This window comes from Lacerta agilis, chromosome 2 (assembly GCF_009819535.1).
Source record: "Lacerta agilis isolate rLacAgi1 chromosome 2, rLacAgi1.pri, whole genome shotgun sequence".
Taxonomy (NCBI): Eukaryota; Metazoa; Chordata; class Lepidosauria; order Squamata; family Lacertidae; genus Lacerta; species Lacerta agilis.
The window spans coordinates 59,646,000-59,673,411 of record NC_046313.1 but is presented as its reverse complement, the minus strand read 5'-3'; the positions used below and the strand labels follow the sequence as shown (position 1 = coordinate 59,673,411).

Genomic DNA, 27,412 nt, shown 5'->3' with positions numbered 1-27,412 from the left:
GGCAGTAACTCAGTCTTTGGGAGCACACATGCGCCTTATTCTGAGGCAGAAATGTAGAAATGTCCCAGCTGCAGACATCCCTGGTACTGGGATATTTTAATGTGCATGAAATTGTAGCTTTCCCCAGCCGTTTTAAGGGTATATTTCAAGAATCTTTTTTAGAGTGAATTCTGAAACCAAATACAGTGGTACCTCGAGTTACAAATGCCTCAGGTTACAAACACTTCAGGTTACAAACTCTGCTGACCTGCAAGAGCTACCTCAGTTGAGAACTTTGCCCCAGGATGAGAACAGAAATTGTGTGCCAGTGGCGCAGCGGCAGCAAGAGACCCCATTAACAAAAGCACGCCTCTAGTTAAGAACAGTTTCAGGTTAAGAACGGACCTCTGGAACGAATTAAGTTCGTAACGAGAGGTACCACTATACGTTTAAATGCACCTGTCTTTTGTGGGAATACGTTTTAAGGTGCTCCTGCACCTGTTTGCTTTATGTTTTCTTTAAGGTAACCTTCCGCACATCGCAAGGAAGGTAAAGGATCCAGCAGAAGGTTTGCTGCCTGGATCCCTCCGCGCTGGGGGCAAAGCACGCCAATTTAGCCAATGTAACGGTCAGTTAAAGGTTTCCCGCCCAGAAACTAGCCTAGAAACAACATTGTGATTGGTTCATGTTAATGTTGTGATGATGTTTAACTTCCTAATAAATAGCCTCTGCTCTCTGTAGCGCGTGTGGAGAACGCGCGAGACAAGCCAGAGAGAACATCAGTGCGAGACAAGCCAGAGAGAAACCGAAAGAGAAACCAAGCCGCACAGAGCAGTTGAGAGCTTCTTCACCATTGACTGCAGTCTCTTAGTCTTTATTTCTTTTATTTCAAAAACGTCTATTTGGCCTTCTAAGTTTTGGCCACTACTTAGCTTAGCCTATCTTTCCTATCTGGAAACCTCCGGAATCTCCGGAACCTTCAGAAACCTTCAGTAACCTCCAGAACTCACGACAACTACCTTCAGATCATAGCCAGCGGACCCTTTCACGACGCAGTAGGAGCAGGAACTCCGGGATTACTGGTCATCCCATCTGCTGGCTATCCCCACAGTCTTTGCCTTCCTATACCAGCCTTCCCCAAGTCAAAGATGAACTGTGAACATCTTTCTAATATAATGCAGGTGGTACCTTCAGTTCATGTTCAGTCTGTCTACTACCCCCCTCCTTTTTTACTAGAACCTTAAGATCCGTCAACTGGAACCAAGGGCAAAAAACAATCACTATGACTCCCATCAGCTCCAGCCAGCTGTGGTGTCAGGGGCTGATGGAAGTTGTAGTCCAAAACCTCTGCAGTACACCAGGTGAGCGAAGGTCACCTTGATGTCTTCTCTACCTCTGGATCTTTCCCTTTCTCCCCACTTGCATTGTCCACTTGCATTGTCTTTCCTCTCATCCAGGCTATTAACTACTGTACTTCCCTGCTGGTCTTTGCATTGTTATCTCTTCCCTTTCCAGAGTCTCTCTGTTCTGTGGTACATCTGTGGGGAATGCACAGTAAATCAGTGCAACCTGGAGAGCCCGGCCACAGTAATTCATGCGCCAGTAACCTCAAAACTAGATCACTGCAGGTGCTTTATCCTTGCGCCTAGTCCAGAAAGCTCCAGCTGCTGCAAAATGTTGTGGCTAGACTTGATGGGAACAGACTACTGAACCGCCAGCACATAACTTTGGTGCTTAAAGGCTTGCACTGGCTGCCCATGTGCTACCAGGTGAAGTGCAAGGCTCTTGTATTAATTTACAAGGCATTTAGTAACTTGGTTCCATGGTACCTTAAGGAATGCTTGATGCCTTAGATCCCTGCCCAATCACTGAGGTCTTTATGATCTCCCCATGGCTTGGATGCATGACTTGCGTCCAACCAGAGCCAGTATTGTGGGCCCAGTTCTGTGCAACTCCCTTCGGACAGACTCCCTCCCTATCAGTTGTCAAGGAAATAAACAACTATCTGACTTTTAGAAGACATCTGAAGGCAGTCCTGTTTAGGGAAGTTTTTAATGTTTGATGGTTTATTGTGCTTTTAATTCTGTTGGGAGCCTCCCAGAGTGGTTGGGGAGGCCCGGCCAGATGGGTGGGGTATAAATAATAAATAATAAATAAATTATTGCTATTATTATCAAATTTCAGGCAACCGGTGAAGAGCTTTCAGCAGCCCTTTTAAGCGAGGCCTTCTGACTTTTTAATTTTAACGGATTTTATCCTTTGTAACATTTTTTGTAACTTCATTGTACACCACTTAGAAACTATGGCGTTAGGTGGTATAGGAATTGTTGGAACAAGTAAATAAATAAACCCATAGATTCAAGTAGTGCAGACACTGCCTCCGAGGCAAGAAGACCCTTATCACCAATATGGTTACTCAATGCGCAACAGCGAGGGCCCATTCACAGAATAGTTTGGTGCACAGAGGCTTCCTGAAACCTGTCAAGCAAAAGCAGATTACAAAAGTGGCAGCTGTACATGAGGAAGGGCTGTAGCTCAGTGGTAGCAGAGAATCTAGTTTACATGCAGGAGGTCCCTGGTTCAATCCCTGGCATCTCCAGGTAAGGCTGGGAGAAACCCTAGTCTAAAATCCCAGACAGTCATGCCAATCATTGTAGGCAAGACTGTGTTAGATAGGCCTTTCAATTATAATACTGGCTAGCTTTATGACTGCCGAATGTCAAAACAGCAAAGGCGCCAGATAAGCTGTCGCTAATAAGCTATATCTTTCAAGTTGTCCCTATAAAACATTACAAAACTAATCAGTCATGTTTTAAAGTCCAAGCATCTCCAATCACTGGCCAGTTTTGAGAACTCTAGATGAAACAGTTTAAAGTTTATCATTAACAATGTTGGCAGAGCAAACCTTATACTTCGGGGCAAAGCACCACATATGTCTAATTTCTATATATAGTGGTACATCATATCTTTGGTTTATGTAGCAGCTCTGCTATTTAATTTTCATTTTAAAAAAGGATCCAGGGACAATTGTTTTTCACTTTGGAAAATAGACTGCATTTCCATCATATCTGCCAACCTGGACTCTTAAAAGTAACCCAACAATTCCTGGAAATGGTTTGTTGGTAGGCATCACAGCATATGAATGGCCATGCTGGATTAGCTAAAAGGTCCACCCATCTCAGCATTCTGAGCTAAGGGCAGCTTTCCAAGATGCCACCTGTTTCGTCAGTTTCTAATCCTACCGGTAATTGGTTCCCATGAGACTCAGCAAGTCTAATCATGGGAATCCCAAAGCAAGGTTTTTAGACAAACATCCACAGATAAAAATATATGTGGCTTTATAGGGATGAAAGATTATTATGTGAGATTCTAAGACAAACAACCATATCGTCCCCTAGACCGTGACATTATGCTGCTGTTTTACCCTGCACAGAGCATGCTAGCATCAAAACCTGGGGCAAGAGATCCTACATACTATGGAAGAGAATAACTGAAGGATAGAGTTTTCATGGGCACCCTTGGCTAGGTGTAAAGTGCAGTCAGGGCTGGCCCACCTGGACTGAGGTAGCTGCCTCAGGTGGCAGAATCCCATGGGCCATTGCCCTTGCAGGCACCCTGCCTTCCCTTGCTGCCACCCTGGAGAAGCAAGGCTCACATTAATCCCTCAGTTTTTAAATGTACGGTAACCACATTTAGAAAAATTATATACATGCACATGAGAACACGCTCTCTGCATAATGAATGGCACCTAACACGTTATATGCCTTTTTCAGTTGCTTTGCTGGGGCAGAAATCTGCTGTTATCGTGGACCAGGCGGTCAGGCCCTTCCTATATTCTCCTAGCACAAAAGGTGGCGGAATGTAATAAAAATTAATCATTAAAGTAATCGAGAAATAAAAGTCAAAGGAAACTCAGATCCAACTGAGCTGATCTCTGTCAACCACTAATCAGGTGAGTGCAGTACTGGCTAAATAATTCCCATCTCCACACACACATTAAAAGCTGTTCTGATCTGAACCTTTTTTGTGTGCGTCATACTGGAAGCTACTTCCAGCTAATCTTGCATCCTAGGAAAGTTATGATCACCATCTCAGCCTCATAATGGCCAAACAAGCAGCTACTTGCCTTACCCACAAGAAAGAGTGAGGTTGTCCCCACCCCCACCCCCAAAAGTGATTAGCTTGCTGCTCTAGGCAGTGTGGCAAGAACACCCACATGAGAAGGAGAGCAGGGGTGAAGAGCCTCATCGTGACGGAAAAACACTGAATGATACTCACAGGAGTGGGCGAGTCCTGGCTGCTAAACCATAACATGCAGTGTGATTCAGTAGAAGCAGCGCTGAATCTTATGGGATTTATGGGCAAGTAACTGAGCACAGGGCTGCACCATCAGTGACCACATGGAACGTCTAGTGTTTTCCTTTCTTCCCCACGACAAGAAAAAAGTAGGGCCACACTTACTTGCTTTCCTAGGTTCAGCCACAGGAGAAATAAGGACTCGCTTCACTTTCACCACTTTCCATTCTTGACTTGGATCGCCGCTTTTGCTAAACCCAGACTGAAGCAAGTCCAAAGCTGGCCTTGGAGAGTCTCTCGTTGTGGAGCATCCACCCCCTGATATCAGCCCGCTGCCATCTCCCTTGAACGGTAGCATATCTCCACTGGCTTTCCAAGATTCCTGCAAGAAACTCTTTCTTGCTGACTCTTTCATCTCTTGCTCTTCTGGCTCTGCTGGGAGATTCTTCCCAGCTGGGAGACACCTTTGACTGCTTTCTCTCTCCTTTCCTTGCAGGCCTTCCAAGCAGCCATATCCATCAACCAAGTCAGGCTTGGGTTTCTTAAAACTGTATGGATTTTGCTTTGCTTTGCTGGTCCCAGCACAGCTGGATTGAGGTTGGAGACAAGGTTGCCGTAAGGTTGCCTCTAGCATTTTGTCCCTTTCTGCGCTCTTACTGGGAAGGGTTCAGACAGTGCTTCATTGACTAGCCTTTGATTCCTTCTAAGGGAAGAAAGATAAACCTCTACAATTTTGAACACTTGTCCAGGAAAGAAGGTTGAGTAAATAATTGCCAGGATGCTTTAATGCACTAATCTTTGCCCCAGCCTGAACAAGAAGATATTGAATGCAGGAGCAGAGAATAGGATACCAAGTGCGGGTGTTGCATTTCTTCTTTTCAAAGAGGAATTGCAGACCTTTTGCTGTGAATCATTCTCTGGGAATCAAGCTGATCTTTCTGATGCTTCTTTATGGCCTTTAGCTCCTCAAGATGATCAAAGTGGAGCATCTTATGGAATTCTCCTTGTCTATTGCGGGCATTCAGAGCAAACAAATCTGAAAGGAAAGAAATGCACAACATTTAATTTTTAAGCTTTGTCTCTTGCAGGAAAGCATGTATCTCCAGCTTTTCCATAGGCTACTTATCTAACAGTGTGGCTATACTGTTATATTTTAAATAACAAAGGGTGCCTTTGCACTAGTGAAAGCATTTCCACACGTGCAAGGCAGGGCAGTTGTCCCCTTCTCACTTTTCTTACTGAGTCATCCCTGTAGTGCTGAAATGACTACATCCCTTAACTGTCATCCAAGAAATGGTTAATCTTGCTTCTTCTCAAAGATATGTGCTTCATTCATTTTTGGCTTTGTGTTTTTTGTTTTTTTTTTAAGACGAAGTGATGATAAAACACCCAAAGGGGCTTCTTTGATGACTCAAGTTTGCTGAAAAATTCCATACATTCTGGGATGGCAGTCTTAATCTTCCTGACCTGGGAGTTCACTCTGTTTCTTCATCAAGAGTCACATCACCAGACTAATATTCAAAGAGGTCCCAGACAGAAAAGAATCTGCCGGGTACAAGAGAAGAGATGTGGTAAGCACAGGCAGGTGTACAAAACTCTTCCTAGCTAGGGCTCGTGCTGCATATCTCTTCCCTTTCTTCCATCTCTGATTTTCAGTTATAAACAAAGATAGATACAATAAACTCCTGCTATAAGCAAAGACAAAACAAAGGAACATTTAAAAAAATAATAATCCCACTCTAACTGATCCCAGCTATATTGTCTAAAGCCAGTGGGTGGTATTGCCCCCCCCCGGGGGGGAGGAATGGGATTACCTAGGACAGGCATAGGCAACCTTCGGCTCTCCAGATGTTTCGGACTACAATTCCCATCATCCCTGACCACTGGTCCTGTTAGCTAGGGATCATGGGAGTTGTAGGCCAAAACATCGGGAGAGCCGAAGGTTGCCTATGCCTGACCTAGGAAGATGCAAAGAGGCATGAGGGTGGCGGGGGGGGGGGGTGTCAGGAGATGTGTAAATAAAAGCTGGCATCATTCAATCAAGTTCATCATTTTTGTTGAATTAATGAAACTAAATAATTTTAATTGGCTTCTGACTAAACATACCATTGTAACTGTTTTGAATCTTATTTTATTCCTTCCAAACATCTGTTCTGAATAATGCTTTTATGGTATAAGGTCAGGAATGCCAGCTTGGCCCCACGACTGTGGGCGCCCGGGGCCATGGATACCACACAGTGTGCATGGCCCTGGCACTGACATTTGTGGGTGCCCGGCCCCTTCATGAGGAATTTTGTGGGTGCTTGGGCACCCAGGGAGCCAGCACCTATGGGTAGGGGTAAAGTAGGGGGAACTAGGGACGAGTTTATGGAACCAAGTGGGTGGAGGCTCCAAAAAAGTTTGGGAACTGCTAGTCTCTATGGCAGAGCTCTCCTCATTCTACTGTGTCCCACAGAACTTCGCCCACCAGGTATATATATCTGCTTGTGACTTAAAGCCTGCAGCATCTGTTGGCTTGAGGAGCGGCAGGCATCAGTTTCAAGCAGCAGGCTGGAACTCCCCCATGAAAAAACCGCCCTCCCGCCATGCTCCTCAGATAGGAATGGCTCTGTTTCAAGAGGCTTGCTGGGGAGAATCTACTGATGAGTGAGTAACAAACACACACACACACACACACTGTTTGAAATGGAGCAGGCAGATGGGAGTGCTTACTCACAAGTAATTTGTCTGATGTTCTTTTGCAAGTGTGAGCTGGACACCCACTGAAGAAGAAGAGGAAGAGGCGGCAGTGTTGGGAAAGCTTATCTGTCTTTCCCTAACAAGGAACCTCCCAGTGTAAAACCAATTTAAAGGGCCAGTTTCCTCCGCATTAACCTGCCTGATTAGTGCCTTATCAGCTTCAGAGGTCTTGTTCCATGTGTCAACCGCCTCCAGCCCTGCCTGCTGCTATCTGCTTTAATGACAGGAGAGACAGGTAGCCATGCAACTTATTCCCAAGGGAGAGTCCTCTGAGTCTTTATTTCCTTTTAGATACCACTTTCTTTATTTGCACAGAGCTTTCTGTCCTGTGTTTCTTTAAAACCAACTGCTCAGGTTTGGGTATTTTTACCATGGTGAATTTCATTGTATTTTGATGTTCTTTGTTTGCCATAGCTAAAGAATAGCAAATGGGTATTTCAAACAAACAAACAACAGGTTAAACCAAGCAATTTACAGGGATGGTGAAGAAATTTGATTCAGCTTGCATTTAAAGGAGAACTTGCTCAGTTTGCACTTTTTGAAACAATGGGCAAACTGAAATTTTGCAATCTTACAAAATTCATGCTTTTGCAAATTTCTCCAACCAAGTAAAAAAAAGAAAATTCCTTACAGTAGCACCTTAGAGACCAACTAAGTTTGTTCTTGGTATGAGCTTTCATGTGCATGCACACAAAAGCTCATACCAACTTAGTTGGTCTCTAAGGTGCTACTGTAAGGAATTTTTTTTATTTTTTATTTTGTTTTGACTATGGCAGATCAACACGGCTACCTACCTGTAACTCCAACCAAGAAGAAGAAGAAGAAGAAGAAGAAGAAGAAGAAGAAGAGGAGGAGGAGGAGGAGTTTGTATTTGATATCCCGCTTTATCACTACCCAAAGTAGTCTCAAAGCGGCTAATATTCTCCTTTCTCTTCCTCCCCCACAACAAACATTCTGTGAGGTGAGTGGGGCTGAGAGACTTCAGAGAAGTGTGACTAGCCCAAGGTCACCCAGCAGATGCATGTGGAGGAGCGGAGACGCGAACCCTGTTCCCCAGATTACAAGTCTACCACTCTTAACCACTACACCACACTGGCTAAGGTGTACAAAAATGTATGTACTAGTGTAAAGTGTGCATATGAATGCATATATTACTGAAAATAACACAAAAACGCTTTGCAAAAAAAATTGTATATTGGGAAAATACACACAATTTGGGAAAATTTTACATAGAGCAAAAATGTGTATATTAGGAAAATTTCCATTAAAATACTGGTGTATTTTCAGGAGAGCTTTTTTTTTGAAAAAAGAACAACCTCCCACCCAAACAGATTAACTTAATAAATGAAGTTAAGATTGGAAAAGTGAGTAACTGAGAAAAACCAAAATTGACATGTTTGCCCATCCTGATATGCAAACAAACTTCAATGGTTGCTTCAAAAGTGGTCCATAAGGCATTGTGCTGTGTACAGCAGACACAAAACAAGGAGCTCTGAAACAAAACACTCTAGTCAAAGACCCCAAGCCACATAGTAGTAGTAGTAGTAGTAGTAGTAGAATACAGCTGATTTTATTGGGATGCAAGGTCCCAAGCTTTCTGCATATGAGTGCAGAGAGGGTAGACGTCTATCGGGGTAGGGAACTTTTTCTGGTCAGTGAGCCAGATAGTTATCACACCAGCCCCTGGCAGGCCAAATTTACAGGTGGGTGGGTGTGCCCATATGTCAATCACCTGACATCATAGTGACACCAGGTGATATTGTGCTTTGAAGGCCTCTTGTTGTTTTCCCCCCAAAAAATTTAATTGATTTTATAAAACAAACATACAACACATACAACAAAAATTACATTACAACAAACTACAGTACAAAAGAAAAATTAATACAGACAGTTAATTAAATCTATCTAATCCTCTTTTATAACATTGTAAATTGACTCCTCTCCGCCTGCTTTCATTATAAATCATCTTTAGTAATTTCTTTACCTTTTTATAATCTATCGTTAATATAAAAAAATCAACTTTCACTTTATTTTTAACTCCTTAACACTACTTCATCTATTACTACTTCTTATCTAACTTCAATATCTGCTGCCTCTCAATTTCTTTCTGGTTGTTTTAAATGCAAATCTTAGTATAATTCTTTAAATATAATTTAAATCTACTCCAATCTTTCTCCACTGTGTCATCCCTCTGGTCTCAGAGTTTCCTGGTCAGTTCAGCAAGCTCCATATAGTCCATCATTTTCATCTGCCTGAAGGCCTGTTTGTTGGTACTTTAAAGCACTGTGCTGGCTATCTGAAAGCCCTTTGCACGGCTGATTGCCAAGGGCTTTCAACCCAGCCTGCTTGTTTAAACCCTCAAGGTTTAAGAAAGCCTGAAAGGAACAACTGATATTTCCTCCTCATGCTGTAAGATCATTATGGACTGATTCACACATGCAATGGAGTATAGTATGTCAGAGCTTTGCTCTGTGTATTCCATCACCAGGCCCTTGCAGAGCCAGGCAGAGGCCCGGGCCAGGTAGATAATGTGGCCCTTTAAAAAAAAAATTCAAGGCTTGAACCATATCTGCATATAAAGACAAAATGGAAAATATAGATATATAATAGAGCTTTTAAAAATACATAGGGAAAAGGATTATTTTAAGTATTTACATTTAAATAATGGTGAGCGATTGTGAATATGCTGACCGAGGCCCCCTTTGGAATCGGAGGCCCGGGCCAAGTGGCCCATATGACACCCCCCTCTGTTTGGGCCTGTCCATCACACAGAACTTTGACCAAAATAAAAGTAGTTATGCCACATCAGCCTTAGGTATATATTGCGCTGTGCTGCATGGCATACAGTGCCATTGGTACAAACACTAATGTCCCCCAGAAGCACAAATAGAGAGCTTATTCTGGATGTGATGGCTGAAGCCATTATGAACGTCAATGTGTTTTAATAGCAGCTTTAAAGAAGTGAATTGGATTAGGGCCAATGGCAAAAGTGGTGAAGGGGGAGGGTTGGATTTTCCCTCTGACTAGGCTGCTCTGATCTACGTATACATCTTCACCTGCACATTCCATTTTAGCGTGGGAAAAAGATGTCACCAGTGTTAGTGGCAAGGAAAAAGCTAGGTATAAAAGGAGACCTCCTGGGTGTCAAGATCCAAGTTTGGGGAAAGTACTCTTTGGTGAGAGAACCCTAGCAGAGATTTAAATTAAATATATATAGTATAGTAAAGCATGGATATATAGGCTGTTAGACCTTTAAAATATGTGCCCTTGTGAGTTCCAAAAGTATCCATTTGAAAAGTTTCTTTCCAATGTTTCCCTCTTCCCCCAGCATAGAAAAACGATCACACATTTGTTAAATTAAAAAACGGTTAACTTACAAACTCTTCAAAGGTCAGGTTCCTGTGATTTTCCGTACATCAGTTGGAAATGTTGCACAAGCAGTAAAACTTGGCTTAGTTACAGTACTGAAAGTTCTTAAGTTATTGGTATATGAACTCAAGATTGCCTTGTTAGAGCCATGCTCTTCATACACTGAGCATCCCTGGTAGACTGGAAGGGAACAAAGCTTGTCTCTAGTCCCTCCCAAAACGAGCTAAGCTTGGCAGGACAGCTTACACTATGGTCTTAGCCTCTTCTTGCATTAATTAGATGTAGGCATGTTGGTTATATGAGATGGGTAATCCTACAAGAAGAGAATGCATTAATTTTGTGCATTATGTCATATTTACTTAGGCCCTGGTAGGCATCTGGAAAGTCCTGATAGGTATTAGGTAGGCATCTAAAGGCTATGTTTAGATATCTAAATGTGGCTTACATTTCAATGGGTGTGAACATCCAGCCATCTCTATTGAATTTACTAGAACCAGATTTGGAAGTCTGCATGTGTACTAGGGCTGGGGGATATCAACTTTTCAACATCACAGTGTATCACCAGCCAAACACCACAGTTTGGCGACATACTGCGTTGTTGAAAAAACAAGATGCATTGACCGCTGCCCACAGGATACCGGGTGAAACTGCCCCAGCTCTCACCTCGAGAGCTGAAGCGGTTTCACCTAGGCTTGTGGGCTGGGACAATGCAGCTTGTTTGCGCCACTCAGCTGGGGGGAGGAAACACCCCCCCCAGCTGAGAAAGCCTCTGTGCTCTCACTACTCGCAAGTGAGTGGAGCATCAGCGGTCCCAGGGGCGTAGCAAGCCTCTGCGCTGCTGGGGGCAGCGGGGGCGCAGAGGCACCCCCATGGGGGAGGGGCACGACACGTGCATCATGAGGTCGTCGTGACGTCACGACGCACGTGGATGCTGCTGAAAGGGGGAATTTCCCTCTTTCCGCAGCCTTTTTCAGCGGGGGGGCAGGCCAGCGAGGAGGGGCGTCACGCTTGTCACTGGCATGACACCCCCTCCTCGCTGGCCCACCCCCCGCTGAAAAAAACCACTGGCCCGCCCTCCTTGCAGAAAAAAGCAGCGGAAAGGGGGGAAAGAGCAGAGCGGCGCTTGAATGCACCTGCTCTGCTTCCCTTCCCCCCCTCCCAGCGGTTTTTTTTTTTTGGCGAGGGGTGGGCAAGCGAGGAGGGGGTGTCATGCCAGTGACAAGCATGACACTCCCTCCTCACTGGCCCACCTCCCACTGAAAAATAGCCTCTGGAAGGGGAAAAAGGTGACATGCCCCAGTTCGGGGCCCGCCCAGCGGGGCGGGGTGGGGGGCCCGGCCAAAGTGTCACCCCCCTTCCCCTGGAACTCGGGGTGGCCCGCCCCTGCCCCCCTTGCTACGCCCCTGAGCGGTCCTTTAACTACTCACTGTGGGGAGCAGCAACCGCACTCCCCTCAGCTGAGCAGCTTCACATAGCCCCCACCCGTATGAGGGCAGAGTGGGATGGCAGTTTCACTCAGCAATATATTGCTGGTGAAACCGCCGCCCCTTCTGAGTCCCTCTGCTAGCAGCGCCCATGGGAGGAAGGAACTCTTGAGTGAAGTTGACTTCGCAGTTTGCTCCTCATATCGGTCCTGGGCAAAATATCAATATATCACCCAGACCTAATGTGTAAAATTTGCACCCTGCAATTTCTAGTCTTCTAGAAGTTAAGCATAGAACCTACCCTGTAAGATTCTGTATGCTTCCAATACCATACAGCATGACCTCTGAAACCAGGAACTGCCAGCTTTTTGATAATTTAACAGTAATGCAGTAATTTCTTTTCAGAGAACAGTAGGGGGGAAAGAGCTGTATCAAGCTCTCCCCATGATATAGGTTGTTGCATACTCGTTTTGCATTTTATGTGATGAAAGGAATGAATACGCCCCCTTCCAAAAGGAATACTAAAGTTAACTTTCCACCTCCTACACAAATATGTTTTGGCAGGCATGGCTCTCTTCAGCACTGTCAAACTGAGGAGAAAAGGGGCTGTGAAAAAGCTTCTTACTCAGCTACCCCCATCTGGTGGGGAAGGTGAGTGCTCCAGCAGCCTAATTCCCCATAAATATTGCAACCCCCCAAATGGGCAGGATAATCCCATAATATGCCTTAGGCAAACTCAGTGTTTCGGCAACCGAGTATTATTCATGCTGCGCAAGTTCATGCAGAGTTTGGTTTCAAAAGCAAGTTTCTATTATTGGCCTCAAAGGTAGGTAAAAGCGTGTGAGCAATGTCCGGGGAAATATCAGAAGCTCTGGGAGGAAGGATGTTTGTGAAGGGGTGGAGTAGTCAAGGGTGAAGTTTTACTGCTCTGTGTAGCTTCTTGTCCTTCCTCAAGACTGGCGTCACCATCATACACATAGGATGCAAATATATCAAAGCTAGTATGTTTGTGTGATGTGTGTACAATATTCAGCCTTTCTTGACACTGAATCTGGAGTGTGTGTGAGTGAGTGAACAAACATACCCACAAAGAATCTGGATCATCTTGATACAGAGTTCTGATATTTTTAGTGCAGGCTGCTGTACCAAGCCCTGCTTTAAGGTTAATGAAAATGACCACACAATATGATAATCCTTAACATTTGTTTCCTACTCAATAGAGCTGTAAATAAACATTACATAATCAGTGTTAGCAGCAGCTCAGTAAGGGACCTCTAGCAACAGGAATGGTATGTTGCCTCTGTTTTTAAGTTTCTGTGGTCCCTTTCACAGGAGAGATCCCAAATAGTGGGTGTATGTCCCGTCTTCCGATCCCACTAACTGTTTATTATGTACTATTATAGTCCATCTACAGTCTGGATATCTGCTGAAACTGTAATTTCTAACTGTGTTAACCATGTAGTTCACCAGTTTTCATTGTGACGACAGTGAAAATGATTCCCTCTCTCAACCAGAACCTCTTTGTTGGAAATTGCAATCCCAACCCTCAGGTCATTCTCAGCTGGTTGGTCAAGACCCGTCAATGAGTCATGGGAGTCTTGCAGGTTACCAGGAACGGATGAGGCATCAAGGATCACAAGGTCAAGGAGTGGTCTGACCAACAAGAGCATCAGTTTGGCCCCTAACAAACCTGAAAAGTTATTGGTGGGACCTAGAAGCCTATCCTGTGATACTTTGGGCATCAGCAGGATCTTTCTCAGGGGAAACTTCTGGAATATGAGATGGGAGTCATTTGAATTCTCCAGGGACCACTTCTGAAATCTCTCATTGGAAATACTATGCCATGCCATGGGGGGGGGGAAGCTCGCAGATGTGCATAAAGTGACCAGGTAGCTGAAATGGATCCCTTTTTGAGCTTCAAAGCAAAAATACATATAAGAGGCTGCATGAAATGGGATAAGGCAGCCTTGGGGGAAAAGAAGTTCTTGGGACCCAACCAGACCAGAAAACAGAGATCCATGAATGGGTTTTCTAAATTTTGGCAAATGGTAGCTGTACAGGGATGGGTGGGATCCATATCAGGACTGAAGTGCTGGTGGCAGGGATTAACCCTTCTTTCCATGCCATTTTCCAAGTGAAAATGCCCTCTCCAGTTGCTCTTAGTCCCATTAGGAAAAGAAAAACATGTATTAATAAGTCATACATGTAAGTTTGGTGAGTAGGCAAGATTTTCATCATGGAAACGGTACAGGAGAGGGATGAACAAAACAGTCTTCCCATTTCTCCATGTTATTTGTGAATGACAAAACTGAGGGAACCATTTCATCAAATATTCTCCTCAGGACATTAGACTTTCACATCAATTGGGGATGGGTGGCAAAATAAAATATAGCAGAGGGCATTTGACAGCCTCATTGAGTGCTAGAAGTCACTTCAAAGAGCAGCTGGTCAATTCAGAGGTCAGGAGAGTGAAATGCTACCTAAGCCTTGTGATGCAATCGTTGATACTCAAGATGCCATTCCAGGTATAGCTCTGGATAAGATCTGATGCACAGCCAGAGCTGACAAGGCAGCCCTACGTATTTTGCTTGCCATCTGTTGCAGTCTAATATTGCTCTATCAGTGAACTGGCATAAAGGGTCCCTCTGAGCTTCTTTGCAATATTTCTCTTGCACCCTTTTCTTATGGGGAGAACTTCCAACAACATTGTACTGGGGGACAAATAATGGATGGAGCCACTAGAAGAGGGATGAGGAACTTGTGGTCCTGCAGATGTTGTTGGACTTTAACTCCCCCCTATCAATCCCATTCTGCATAGCCAATGGTCAGGAACTATGGGATTTGTAGCCTGGCAACATCTGAAGGGCCAACATTTCCCCACCCCTATACTAAAATATAAACATGCTGGGTGCTAATACAGTAGGGCTGAACCAATATATAAAATATTCTGACAAATTTTTGAAAAAATAAATTGAAGTTCAGTATTCTTGAGTTTCCGTGTGCTGCTCTGGTTCACCAGAAGCAGCTTAGTCATACTGGCCACATGACCCGGAAACTGTACTCCAGCTCCCTCGGCCAGTAACGCGAGATGAGCGCCGCAACCCCAGAGTCGGACACGACTGGACCTAATGGTCAGGGGTCCCTTTACCTTTACCTTTATTCTTGAGTTGTTGAAGAATTTAGTCTCTCCTATGGAGACTTTTCTGTGCAATTGCCTCCCCAGTTTCCCTATTCATCAATTTTGGGTGCAGCTGTGGATCCAGTTTTCATACCATTCAATATTCCTTTAATGTTCTTAAAGGAAGCAAGGGGCTAAACTCGTCTTTCTTTCAGTCCTCCTGTCTTAACCTATTTCTTCTTTCATCCTCCGGTACGAATTTGCAATAGCATTTCATTCGACATTGAGCAAGCCAAAATTTATTCGAAAACAATATTCTGAAGAAAAGCTGTCCAATAATTCATCTACCCACCCTCCCCAAATATGAGGCAAAATCTTGCTGTGCTTCCTGGACCTCCAACAGGGATGTTCTACATTGTGCAGAACTGTGTTGATGCTTGTTTTTTTTTTTAAAAAAAAAAACAAAACAAAACATTCCAGCCATTTATTTATTACCTTTTATAAAAGGATACCATATTCCAGATGCCTGTCCATAATCTAGCCTTTAAAAAAATAAAAATTCTGACTCTGATTTGTTTACTGCTCCTGCTTTCCTTTGCTTCTGCGTGGTGCTAGCCAAGCAGCAGAGGAGTTGAGGCTTTCCGGGTGGAGACAGTGTGGGATGGGGCAAAGGGTGCCCCATAAAAGAAAACTAATGGGATGGAGATGATGTCTGGCTTGTGTTGCATTAGCCCCAAGATGCACTGGATTTCATTAAGCCTGTATGCTTATCCAGTAATGTGATCTGAGGAAGCACTCAGTGTTGCTTTTAAAACTTGGACAAAGAAAGAGTAGAAGAGAGGAGGTGGTTTTAAAACAAAACCTCCCTTTCCTGTGCCTTTTACAGTCTCTTACTGCCTCGCTCCAGGTGCTTTCGTAGTGAACTAGAGACTCCTGCTCTCTCGCACAGCCTGCTTTTGCTCCCTTTCTCTTCCCCTCCCACTCCTTTTCGACCATCCTTGACCATCTTGTACCTTCCCATAAAAAAAACCACAGGATGCATTTGAAAGTCTGGAACATCAAGACAAACTCTAGGTGGAGGAGGGAATGAGACATCAAGACCTTTCCCCACTCCCACTCACCCTTCACCCACCCACATCCATTCATCACGCACAGACTCCCTGAGTGGAGAAGCTGGCCTGAGCCCAGTTCTTCCTTGGCCTGTTCTCAACAGCAACAGCTTCAGAAATGAATAGGCTAGCAAGTAAGTGTGGGTGGAGAGTTCCCATGCATCACTGAGACTATGACAATTTTGTTGGGAGGGGGTGAGGAAGAGATGGGGAGCCGGGACTATTTATCCAGACCCAACTCTTCCCAAACTAAACAGGAGAAGGAAGTGAGGAATGCTGCTCTGTCCCAAACCAGAAGTTGTCCCAAGCATCAGCAACAAGGACCACCATGGAACTGATGGAGTGATAGCTCTGCTCCTGCTTCCTGCACCAAGTCCCTGGTTCTTTGATGGATGGAACTTTGAAAACATTATGTGAGGAATTCAATCCATCTGCTTCTCTGCTGGAACCATCTCCCCTCTCCTCCCCCACCATGTGCTCTTCTGGAGGTTCTCCTGACACACACACAACCCAAAGCTAATTGGGGGAGGCATGGGAGGAGGAAAAGCTCCATTGTAGAAATCTTTGTATGGGCTTCTGCGAGCAGGACCAACTAGGTAAATCTGGCTCATTGCTCTCATCCCCATAACCCTGGATCTGCCTTTGGATGGGGAAGGAGGGACATTGCTCCTCCCATCACTGATGCTTGGTTCACTTGATGCAAACTCCCACTAAATGATGCTCTTTACTTTCTTCATTGAAATTGGTGGCCATATGGGAGGCAATACATAGGTGCCTTCAGAGTTGGGAGGCCTAGTTGCACAGACAAACCAAGTTGCCCCTCAAACCAAGCCTCAGTCCAAGACTCTGGCATAGAGGTTGCAGCCTCTGAGCTAAATACCACTAAGGGACCAGCACTGTTGCCCCCAAAGTCTCACACTCCACAAAGTCCAGTCACCACTGTGGACAATGTTCCTAGTGAGAGATAGAAGAAAGGCAATGGAAAGCTAGATTTAAGGTAAGATAGGAACCCCTTTATGGATTGCCAATCCTCGGTAAGGGGGGAGGGGGTGGAGGTTGGAAAGAGTGTCCTGCCAAGGACTATATAAGGGCATTTCTTTGAGAATGTGCTACACTCAGTGGCCTGTCCATCACTGTGAAAGACCCCTTGCTCCCCAGGTTTGCTTGCTTGGTTCATTCCTGATCTGCCCAACTGCTTGGGGTGGACTCAACATGTCTGCTTGCAGCTGCTCTCTCCTCCTATGCTAGATTTGCCACATCTGCTTGTTCACCTTCCCAGTTGGCTGTGAGATCAGCCTCACCAAGACCAGATAGGCTTGGCAAATTGGTGGTGGTGGTATAGACTGTTTGGACCGGATACATATTTTATACATAAAATCATGCAATCGTATTATCACAAAGTAGCTAGAACAGAATCATAAGCATTAGAATCACCCCTCCTCTTATTGCTAGTCACCGTCAGCAAGTTTAGAAAATAAAAAGTGTTGCATCCTCTCCATACAAATCACCAGCCAAATTCAGAACTGCATGCCAATATTATATGTGCACAGGGGTAGAGACCCCCTCAGTTCATTTCCTTCTTTCTCACAGTACCTGCTATTTTTGCAAGTGTAACAGACAGACTCAAAACAATGAGATCCTGTCTGGCCACAGAATATAAGGAAAAGCCATAGTGCTAGTCATATCCCTTGCAGCACTGATACATTTAGATTCGTGCGGTGGGTGGGTGGGGAATTAGTATGATGAATCAACATGGATAATCCCTACCCATGTTGGTCTGGCTGCTGGGGAGGTTTTTGGACTGAATTAACCTTGGTTGCTTTGGTGGACAACGTACACCAGGAGCTGGGGGAATGCAACACATGGGTTCTCCAGGACCTTTCAGCAGTTTGTTATGCTACATACCATGGTATTTGGTCTGAGAATTAGGTACAGCACAGTTTGATGGTTCTGCTCCTATCTGGAAGGCAGGTGATAAACAATGGTCTGGTGCAGTTGTTGTTTGTTTGTTTGTTTGTTTAGCTTTATTGGTTCTTCACAATTCTGTTACAAAGTGCTACAAAGTTTATTCCCACACCACCACATATTGTTTAATATCCATATGAAACTGCTAGATACAGGGATTTGGGCTCAAGTGTCACTAGAACTCTATTTCGGCTTTTCATCTAATCCAGATGTGGCAGTGGATGTCCTGGACAGATGCCTGGAGTTATAATGGACTGGATTGGGATTAACAAAATGAAAGTCAATCCAGAGAAGCTGGAGGTACTGTTTGTGGCCAGTTTGTTCTACGATCAGTAGGTCCACACTATACCTTTAAGGTGCATCCAATGTACATTGAAAGCACATGACTTCCCTCCAAGAATTCTAGGAACTGTTGTTTGCTCCTCACAGAGCTAGACTTCCTAGCACAGTCCCCAGAATTCTTTGTGCTTTAATGTATGTTGGGTGCTCTTTAAATATGTAGATCTGCCCCATGGAGATTCTTTGTGCTATATAGCTCCACATGGCCTAGAACCAGAGTTTCTGGAAAACTACCTTCCCACACGAACAAATCCATCATTCAAGACCCTGCTCTGGGTGTCTTCAAAGGTGGTGATGACACCTGAACTGTACAACATCCTCCCCAAAACATATTTACTTGGCATTCAGTCTTTTATCCTTTAGGCACCAAGTGGAAACTGTTCCATTTTGTTCAGCCTTTTGCCGAGTAATATGATGTACTGTACTTTATTGCTGTGACTAATCATAAATCAGCGTGTGCTTTTAGTCATTTTAAAATAGACCTTTTAATTATTTAATTGTATGTTGAACTGTAAACTGCCTTGAAGAATGTGTGATGGAAAGCTGGGATATAAATGTTTAAAATACTCTTTTAAAAAAACACAAAAAACAACCTGCTTAGATAAAAGTTATCATGAATAGGGGAAATACAACCTCATTCCAACCTCTGTGCACCCTGGTCTACATGTGTAGTCACCGCACACGTGCTCCAGCCAATGCATGGGGGTTGGGCACAAAAAGAGGGCTAAGTCATATTCATACCACATATCTAAAGCAGCGTAATACCACTTTAAATAATGATGGATTCCCCTAAAGAATCCTGGGAGTTGCAACTTGTTAAGTTTTCTGAGACTTGTTAGGAGACTCCTATTCCCACTTCCCAGTGAAAAGGGATTGATTGTTAAGCCACTCTCAGAATCGTAGCTCTGACTGTTTCAAGTGGTATCATAGTGCTTTAAATGTATGGTGCAAAAATGTGGCCAAGAGTCACATTTCCTCCTACGGATGAACAGATGTGCAGGCTTGCGTCTCACTCTCTCTATTCCTGTGTATCTCTGTGCAGCTGATAACATTCAATGAGTTCAAATGTCTAGATCCATTTCCCCACAAACACTCGATGTGAATTAGAAATGCACACAGCAAAGGCATGTGCAAGGCAGCACAAATAGCTTCAGTCAATCATTTCATGCCTACACTTTGTGTTTTCTTCCTTTTCTTCCTTTCCACTACCCATCCTCAACTTCTTCAGAGCCACAGAGCAGCACAGGCTCCCGTATATAGGCATAATTGCTCTGTCAGCATGGAGAGAATCAGACCAAGACAAGGAGAATAGCCACTTCTTAGAAATGCAGGAATAGTAAGGGGTCTACAGTTTGAGAGCAGAGCTTGTCTTGTGGCCAAAACACAACAGGGGTCCAGCACAGGCTCTTAAGGGCATAGCTACAATGTGTTACCTGAGTGACTCCATTAGGAAATTGCCTGCTGCATTCAACACAAACTTCTGAAATTCATCCAGGGCATCCCCATGTAGCACTTGCTACCATTGTCCAGCTGGCTGATGGCACTGGGAGCCACTATAGTGGGGTGAATTTGGGCTGGAGACACTTGCTTTCAAACAGTTGGTAACATCTTTGCTTACTTCGCTGGGCAACCTTGGGCAAATCGCTCTCTCTTGGCCTAACCAACCTCTGAAGGTCGTTGGAAGGATTGAACAGCCACTGTAGTGGAAAGAGTGCTAGACCAATGTCAGGGGGCTGCAGGTTCAAAACCTTGTTTAGGGATAATGACCCTATACATGACATGCGTAGGGTCAGGGCGACCTTGAGTCAGTTACCTTTTGTCAGCCTAACCTACATTGCAGGGTTGAGGGAACCTACTTCACAAGTAAGAATAAAGGGGTGAGGGGTTTCATATTATACCACCTTGAGTCCCAAGAGAAGGGATAGGATAAAAATCTGCTTTGAACAGAAAGTGATAGTCCTGTGTAGGCTGCCCCCTGCTCTCCTTTGAAGAAAATGGGGGCAGGCCCTCCAAGTGTCCCTATTTTCCAGGGACGTCCGTGATTTAGAGAAGCCATCCCAGTTTCTGATTTGATTCCATAATGTCCCACTTTTCCTTAGGATGTCCCTATTTTCATTGGAGAAATGTTGGAGGCTATGGAGTTATCTGACCCCTGAGCCGTCTAATGGCAATCCTGTATAGGGAAGGTTTTTCTATGTTTAATGTTTTATTATGTTTTTATATATGTTGAAATCTTCCCAGAATGACTAGGGCATAGGGCAACCCAGTAAGATTATGGAATGGGACGTCCCTATTTTCATAGGAGAAATGTTGGAGGGGGTGGTAGGGCGCAGTTGTGCTAAATAAATAATTGGATTTATATTAAGACAGGGGCAGGATATACAAGTGTCAAAATAAATATAATGCATTTATAGAGAGAATTGCTTGGAGTGGGTGGGAGACAGCCGTGGCTGGGGAGCTGGAATTACACAGCTGTAAGAGGAAAATTAGATTGCGCAAAGAATTTACAGCCTTTGAGGCAAAAGTGGGGAAAGGAGAGAGGAAGTTGAACACAGGCATGCAGAATAGAGGACTATAAGGACCCTTTGGCTTCCTTACCATTCTAGCAGTAGAAACCATATAGCCTGAATCTGAGGGTGTCTGTCTCCAAAGCTCACTAGGGATTGGAGAGGGGGGAAGAGAAATTTGGTCCAGTTCACATTTTAATGCAAATCTATCAAACTCCCACTTCACCCCCAAAAATGTGAAGACTCAAACGCAACCATCCTTTGAGATCCACACTATTTGCAATTTTATGATCCAGTCCCCCAACCATAAAATGTGGGCAAAAGAAAAAAAAAGAATCAATATGGAGAAACTGTACAAACAGAGGAAATTGCTTGCAAAAATGCATCCTGGTGAGAAAAAGCACTTGCAAAAACATGCATATTAGGAGCAATGCACATTAAAATGCTGGTGAATATTTATGGTGTATTTATTTATTTTTTTGAATCACAATCTGTTATGGAAATGTGACAACTTGAATTTAAGATTAGAAAAATGAAAAACTGAGAGAAACTTCCATTTAGAAATTCACCCAGTCCTGTCTCCATTCCATTCCAGCCCATGTCGCTCTTAACCCTGTTATTGTTAAATATACCACTTTTTATTCAAACTTTGGGTTGGTCTACACCTTTGAGAACACATTGTGATAAATTTGTGGTTGGACTTCCCTTTAGAAACTGTTGTCTTCCTTTAGATCACTGGTTCCCAAACCTTTCCCCCCTGAAAATTTCTGAGGGTCTTGGTGGACCATTTAATGCTTCTTCTGCATGTTATAATGCACTATGCTAGAGGTTGCATGATTCTAAATGGCATTTTAATTGCTTCTTTGATTTCTTATATTGCATTGTCTAATGCCATTGTATTATAATTTGCAATCCATAGATTCAAGTTGTAATACAATAGAATACAAGAAACAAAAGAAAAACAACAAAAATACAATTAAAAATCCAGTTGAGTATTTAATGCAGGCATGCCACAGACGATCTGAATGAAGCTTTCGCACCACTGGTGGTCCAAGAACCACAGTTTGGAAATCCTTGCTTTAGAATCACCAGTATCAAATGCATTGTTATGCAGTAATGGCAAGAGAAGGCAGGACCAAGGGACAGCAGAATATTCAGAATATGCCAGTCAGGTAGCATCTTTCTTTCCCCCCACTGTTATTTCCTTCCTGACATTTTTTGCTTACTCCCTTTACCCTCCTCTCCTCTTCCGTGCAGCTCTTCAACACTAACAGCAACGCCAACATGTTGACAGGACAGACAAGTCAAAGGACATTCTGTTGATTTAAGGGTGATCAGGAAGGCCTTTCATCACGATGGCAGATGTCAGCACCTTCAGCCATCCAAAAGGCAAAGGGAAGAAAGTCATGCTTTCCAGGCCCACACAGAAATTTGAGGACCTTTACTGCTAAAGTACCCCATGTCTGTGTCTGTATCTGTGTCTGCATGTGTGCATTTTAAAGAGAAGGAGCTCATCCAGATACCCGCTTGTCCCACTGCTTTCCACTGGGAAAATCTGATTTTTACCACAGAATCAGAGCCAGCGCTTTTTTTTTCCAGTCGGAACTCACCAGAACTCAGTTCTGGCACCTCTCAGGTGGGCACCATTGCCATTATAAGAGAACAAGGGAGACATTCATGGTGAGTTCCGGCATCTCTTTTCTAGAAAAATAGCACTGATCGGAGCAAACATCCATTGGGTTTTCAATGAATTGACGTTTGCTCCAATTCAGCGCTAAAAAGTGGGTTTAGCCCAGGGAAAATGGCGACGCAAATGGAAAACCATGCAGACCCATGCGTAGAAAGCAAGTGTGGATCACCCCAAGTTGAATGTAAAAGTTCAGGCTGCGACCCTACGCTCTTACCTGTAAGCCCCATTGAATAAAGTAAAGATGCATAGAATTCCACTGACTGGATGATTTTCACAACAACACAAAAATAGTCAATAAGTCATTACAATTTGCAAAGTCTGAGGGCCCAAATGAACATGATGGCCCCTCAAAGCTTCTTCTTTTAATTTAGCATGAGCAAAGGAGATTTTGTGCATAGTTGTGTTGAAGCTGAATTCATGCCTGCAGCTCACACACACACACACACACACACACTTCCATTCCATCAGGTAACGGAACCCAGCGAATGGTGCTGATTGGTTTCCCTCAAACCACGTGATGCTCCTGTACTTTATTCCACCATGCTTGCCTAATGAAAGGCTCATTGTTAAATAAGAACAGGATAGGGGTGAGATACGTGTCCATTTCTGGAGGTCCATATCTGCCCTTTTACTCTCAGATACCAAAGGGCAGACAGGTCAGTGTCTTTAAGCAGTCAGGACAGGCTTACTGACCCTAGGAAAGTACTCATGATCTAAATGAAGCTGCCTTGCTGAGAGAATTGGACAAATCGAACTGGAGTGGCAAGAAACACACAAGCCTGCGGAGAAGGAAATCTCCTCAACTCTTCCATTAATTGAGGTCTCTTGACCTGTACATGCCATTTGTGAAATATACCAAACATGTGATCACTGTTTGGCTTCATCATCCCCCATCCATTTCCAACCTACAGCCTTGAGTAAAGTTTGCCCTCCGGCCTCCGCTAGGCCCCCTTACCTGCAGCAGTAAAATGATGCGCTCCCCCCGGCTACCATGCCAGCCAGCAGATCCTGTCTTCTCCATCCACCTCAGCCTGCATCTCAAAGCAACTGGGTTTCTCCTCTTTCTCTCCCTCCCCTCCTAGTTGCCTGAGCAGGAACAGAGGAAGGAAGGGTGAAAGGGGGTGGGGGTGGGAAGGGGGAGGGAGGGAGGGAAGGGGAGCGTGGAGCTGAAACTTTAATAGCACAGAGCCCCTTTTGTTTCACAACATATGGTATATTTCGTACATACTGAAGACATTAGCCACCTATATTTTTTAAGAGCTCACTTCAAAAGTATACATGGAGCTCATGCCCGGCTCTCTGAAAACACACTCTGGGAAGGGTTGGGAGCTCCTCAAAATCCAAACAGGAAAAAAAGAAAGAAAAAGAGAAAGAGGAAAACAGTCCACACTGAGATGCTTTGAAAGCCAACACAGTTTCCCCCCTTTCTTTTTTTAATTCCAGGGATACATGTGCGCAGCTTTATATACAAGCCTTTGTGGACGATCTGTGTTAACCAAGTTTATTTATTGCTCATCTGGCTGAGGTCTCAGTCCAAGGCACATTTACACAAAAGGCAGGCGTGTTCTCTGTAGATTTTGGGGCATGGCTTGGTGCTGAAAGAGGACAGTCGTGTGTCCCCCTCCCCCGGTCTCTGCACTACTCCACACTTCATTAGCCCCACTGGAATTGACCCCACTCCAAACATTTGCACATCACTACCAAATCCTAATGAATGGGTAGCGGGGGCAGGGGGAAGAGGTGTCCAATGAATTTTGGAGCACATAAGCTCTAACCCGCATGGGACATGATGCAGTGGCAAAGATAAGAGACTCCACACATCTGGCAGTGGTTTCGAAATGCATAAATATTTATCTTGAGTCCCAAACCCTTACAAAGCCAAAGAAACCATTTGAAAGAGCCTAGTATAGAGCCAGCCACAAATGGTAATTTTTCACACAGCCCTTGTAAAAAAAAAAAAAAAAACCAAGAGAGAAAAGCACTTCAAGTAACAATGTTGTAAATGACCGAGACTAGGTTATTCTGAAATACTGTACAATATAAACGTTTTGGGTCTACAATAACATTGCCAGCATTTAAGATTCTGGTACCTGGGTGAGACCTCAGGGGTGAAGTCTAGGATCAAGGGACAGAATTTTGTGGCCAGACAGAGTCCAATGATAAAAGGATGTGAAAATACAATTTCTCTAAGTTTTTAAGCTGTTCCATGTGTTCACAAATCCCCTCCTAGCAAGGGATACATTCGCCCGTGATATCAGGCCAACCATTTATCCATTGAGGCTGTCAGTTTCTAATTCAAATGACAATCAGTGGCTTCGTGGCAGACAACTCAGAACCCATACAAAGCAGATTTTTCATGGAACTGAGCCAAGCTGCAGATTAGTGAATTCATGGCAGGGAACACAAAACTCACGCAAAAGGGGGGGGGGGGTCATATGAATCTTTGGCAGAGAAGTTGGGCCCCTGCTAGAGCCTGCAACAGAGTTGGTTACAGTGGTACCTCGGGTTACAAACACTTTGGGTTACAGACTCCGCTAACCCGGAAGCAGTACCTTGGGTTAAGAACTTTACCTCAGGATGAGAACAGAAATCGTGTGCCGGTGGTGCGGTGGCAGCAGGAGGCCCCATTAGCTAAAGTGGTACCTCAGGTTAAGAATGGTTTCAGGTTAAGAACAGACCTCCGGAACAAATTAAGTTCATAACCAGAGGTACTACTGTATTTCCATTACAGTTGCAAACTTCTTTTTTGACCTCTAGTTTGTGGCTATGTTGCCTCACATTTCTTTAATGCTAGTGTGACCTAGTAGGGTCTGCATGGAATTCGAATTCTGGAAAGTTGTGCCATTCAGACCTTCCAGGCTTTATCCTTCAACGAGCTTTGGAGGTAAATGCTATGCTCATGAAACCAGTTGCCACCTGATCCATATTCAAACATTTGGGTTAGGTCCACATTTTCTGATTTAAGCAGTGATCTTTGGATGAGCCTTTTCTACGCTTCTTATGAAAAATTAAGGGGCTTCTCAACTTGTAACTTCCTCTCAGTTTGTTTCGGTCACCCAAACACATCTCAAGGACAAATGCCACAAAACTGGTCTCCTTTTGCTAGGCATCATGTGGCATACCAGTCTCATTCCTGGGCATTTCACCAGCCTGCTTCTATCCAGTGTGACCAATAGGCTTTCTCTCCTATTGTCTTAGAAGATATGGCAGGGGAATAGACTGAAATGAAAAAGTTATTCTAATGCAGACATGAATTGGGGTAAAGGAGTGAGTGTTCCACAGCTAGAGACTGCGGCTAATTATGAGGCCCCATAAATCTGTCACTACAACTGCTGTCCACATGCTGTGCATGGGGTGAGGGCACATGGCAAATTGGTGCTTTGTCCAATGTTTATCCAGTTGCATACTCTGATTTGCAATTGTAAAAGCTGCCAGTAAAAAGGCTTTATGGTTCTTCAGTGCTCATAAAGTTGTAGTGCCATAGCAAGGGGGGGCGGTACTGATAACTATGAGGCAGCAAAGCAAATTTATTACAGATTTCGGTAAGTTAATATTACAGCACTGCTAGCTCTGAGCCTTGGATCATTGAGCAACCCCCACAAAAGAGACTAAAGAGACTTAATGGTATATGACGTGGGAAAGGCTGTCATTTGCTCTTCTCCTCGCACGTAGACTTTCATATTTTGCCTCCCAGGCTATTGCGAGGAGGCCATTGATTTGATATTTTCAACCTGCAGCGTATAGCTGAGATAAAACAAACAAGAACTTCTAGGGAATTAGTCCTGTGCAAACAATCTGGCCGCCATTAGCAGTCATCCTCTGAAACAGCATCTGCCCATAATAAAGAAAATGTTTTTGAAAAATAAACGAAATTAAGCTCTTCTAATCAGCCCCTTTTGGCTGTGGTTCTTTATCTTCCATTTGCAGCTGCAGTCACATCCAAACCATCCATTTAAAGTGCATAGTTTCCCCCAAATAAAACTGGGAATGTAGTTTGTTAAGGGTGATTGGAATTGTAGCATGGTGAGGGATAAGTCACAGTTCCCAGGATTCTTTGGGGGAAGCCATGTGCAAGCCAAATGTGCAAGCCATGGATGTGACAAGTGAAACAGGCCCATGAGACCACAACTATACCCACCAATATAGCACAGTGCAGAAAGGCTACCTTTGTTGGGGAGAGAGGTTTGGAAGAGAGAGTCTTGCTTTCTCATAGCAGTGTTAAGCACAGTGTTAAGCACATTAATATTTGGCTAGATTTACATCTGTCCTCATCCATCATTAAACACATGTTCCTCGTAAAAAATACTTAGGCTAGAATAAATCACAGGCACTTAGCTTGCAAATAAGTGAATATTTTACTCACAGAGTTTCCAGAAAATAACAGCAAGCAAGTCTTCATTTGCTCCCAGTAAAACAGAGATGAAAAAAGGGTTCTAAGCAACTTAAAAGTACTGTAATTGGTTTTCTTACAAAAAGGATTGTGCAGTCTTTGGGTTACCAAAGATACAGACTTTAAAATCTCTCTTTTGGAGAGATTCAGTTCACTTGGTTTTTCTTGTAGCTGTGGGCCATTGGTTGCATGGCTCCTTGCTTGTTCAAGGAAGCACAAAAAGAAAAGACTGAGAAGAAGGAGAGCAGAGGCTGCTGACAGCCTGCTAAGCCACACCCACTTACAATCTGAGCTCTGGGCTCAGGTTAATTCCTTCATGCATACAAGTGTAAGTCAGTAACTATTTTACTACAATCTTCACTTCCATTAAGAACCTAAGAAGGGTCCTGATGGATCATACTAAACACCTATCTAGTCCACCATTTTGTTCCCATAGTGGCCTACTGGATGCCTACGGGAAGCCAACAAACACATAAAAATGAGACAT

At 44.0% G+C, this 27,412-nt stretch overlaps 1 protein-coding gene and 1 long non-coding RNA gene across 2 annotated transcripts in view; both read right to left on the bottom strand.

Moving 5' to 3' along the window:
- Nucleotides 1–1,432, bottom strand: part of LOC117042301 — a 42,597-nt gene extending 41,165 nt beyond the window's left edge. The window contains exon 1 of the mRNA XM_033141848.1: nucleotides 1,356–1,432. Coding sequence (XP_032997739.1) covers nucleotides 1,356–1,432 — 77 coding nt within the window. The remainder of the gene's footprint in view (nucleotides 1–1,355) is intronic.
- Nucleotides 1,433–4,429: 2,997 nt separating this feature from the next.
- LOC117041461 lies at nucleotides 4,430–26,913 on the bottom strand. Its single transcript, XR_004425975.1, has 3 exons — nucleotides 26,899–26,913; nucleotides 23,491–23,621; nucleotides 4,430–5,311 (listed from the first exon to the last, which is right to left on the bottom strand). It is a non-coding gene; the product is annotated as an uncharacterized LOC117041461 (long non-coding RNA).
- Nucleotides 26,914–27,412: the final 499 nt, after the last annotated feature.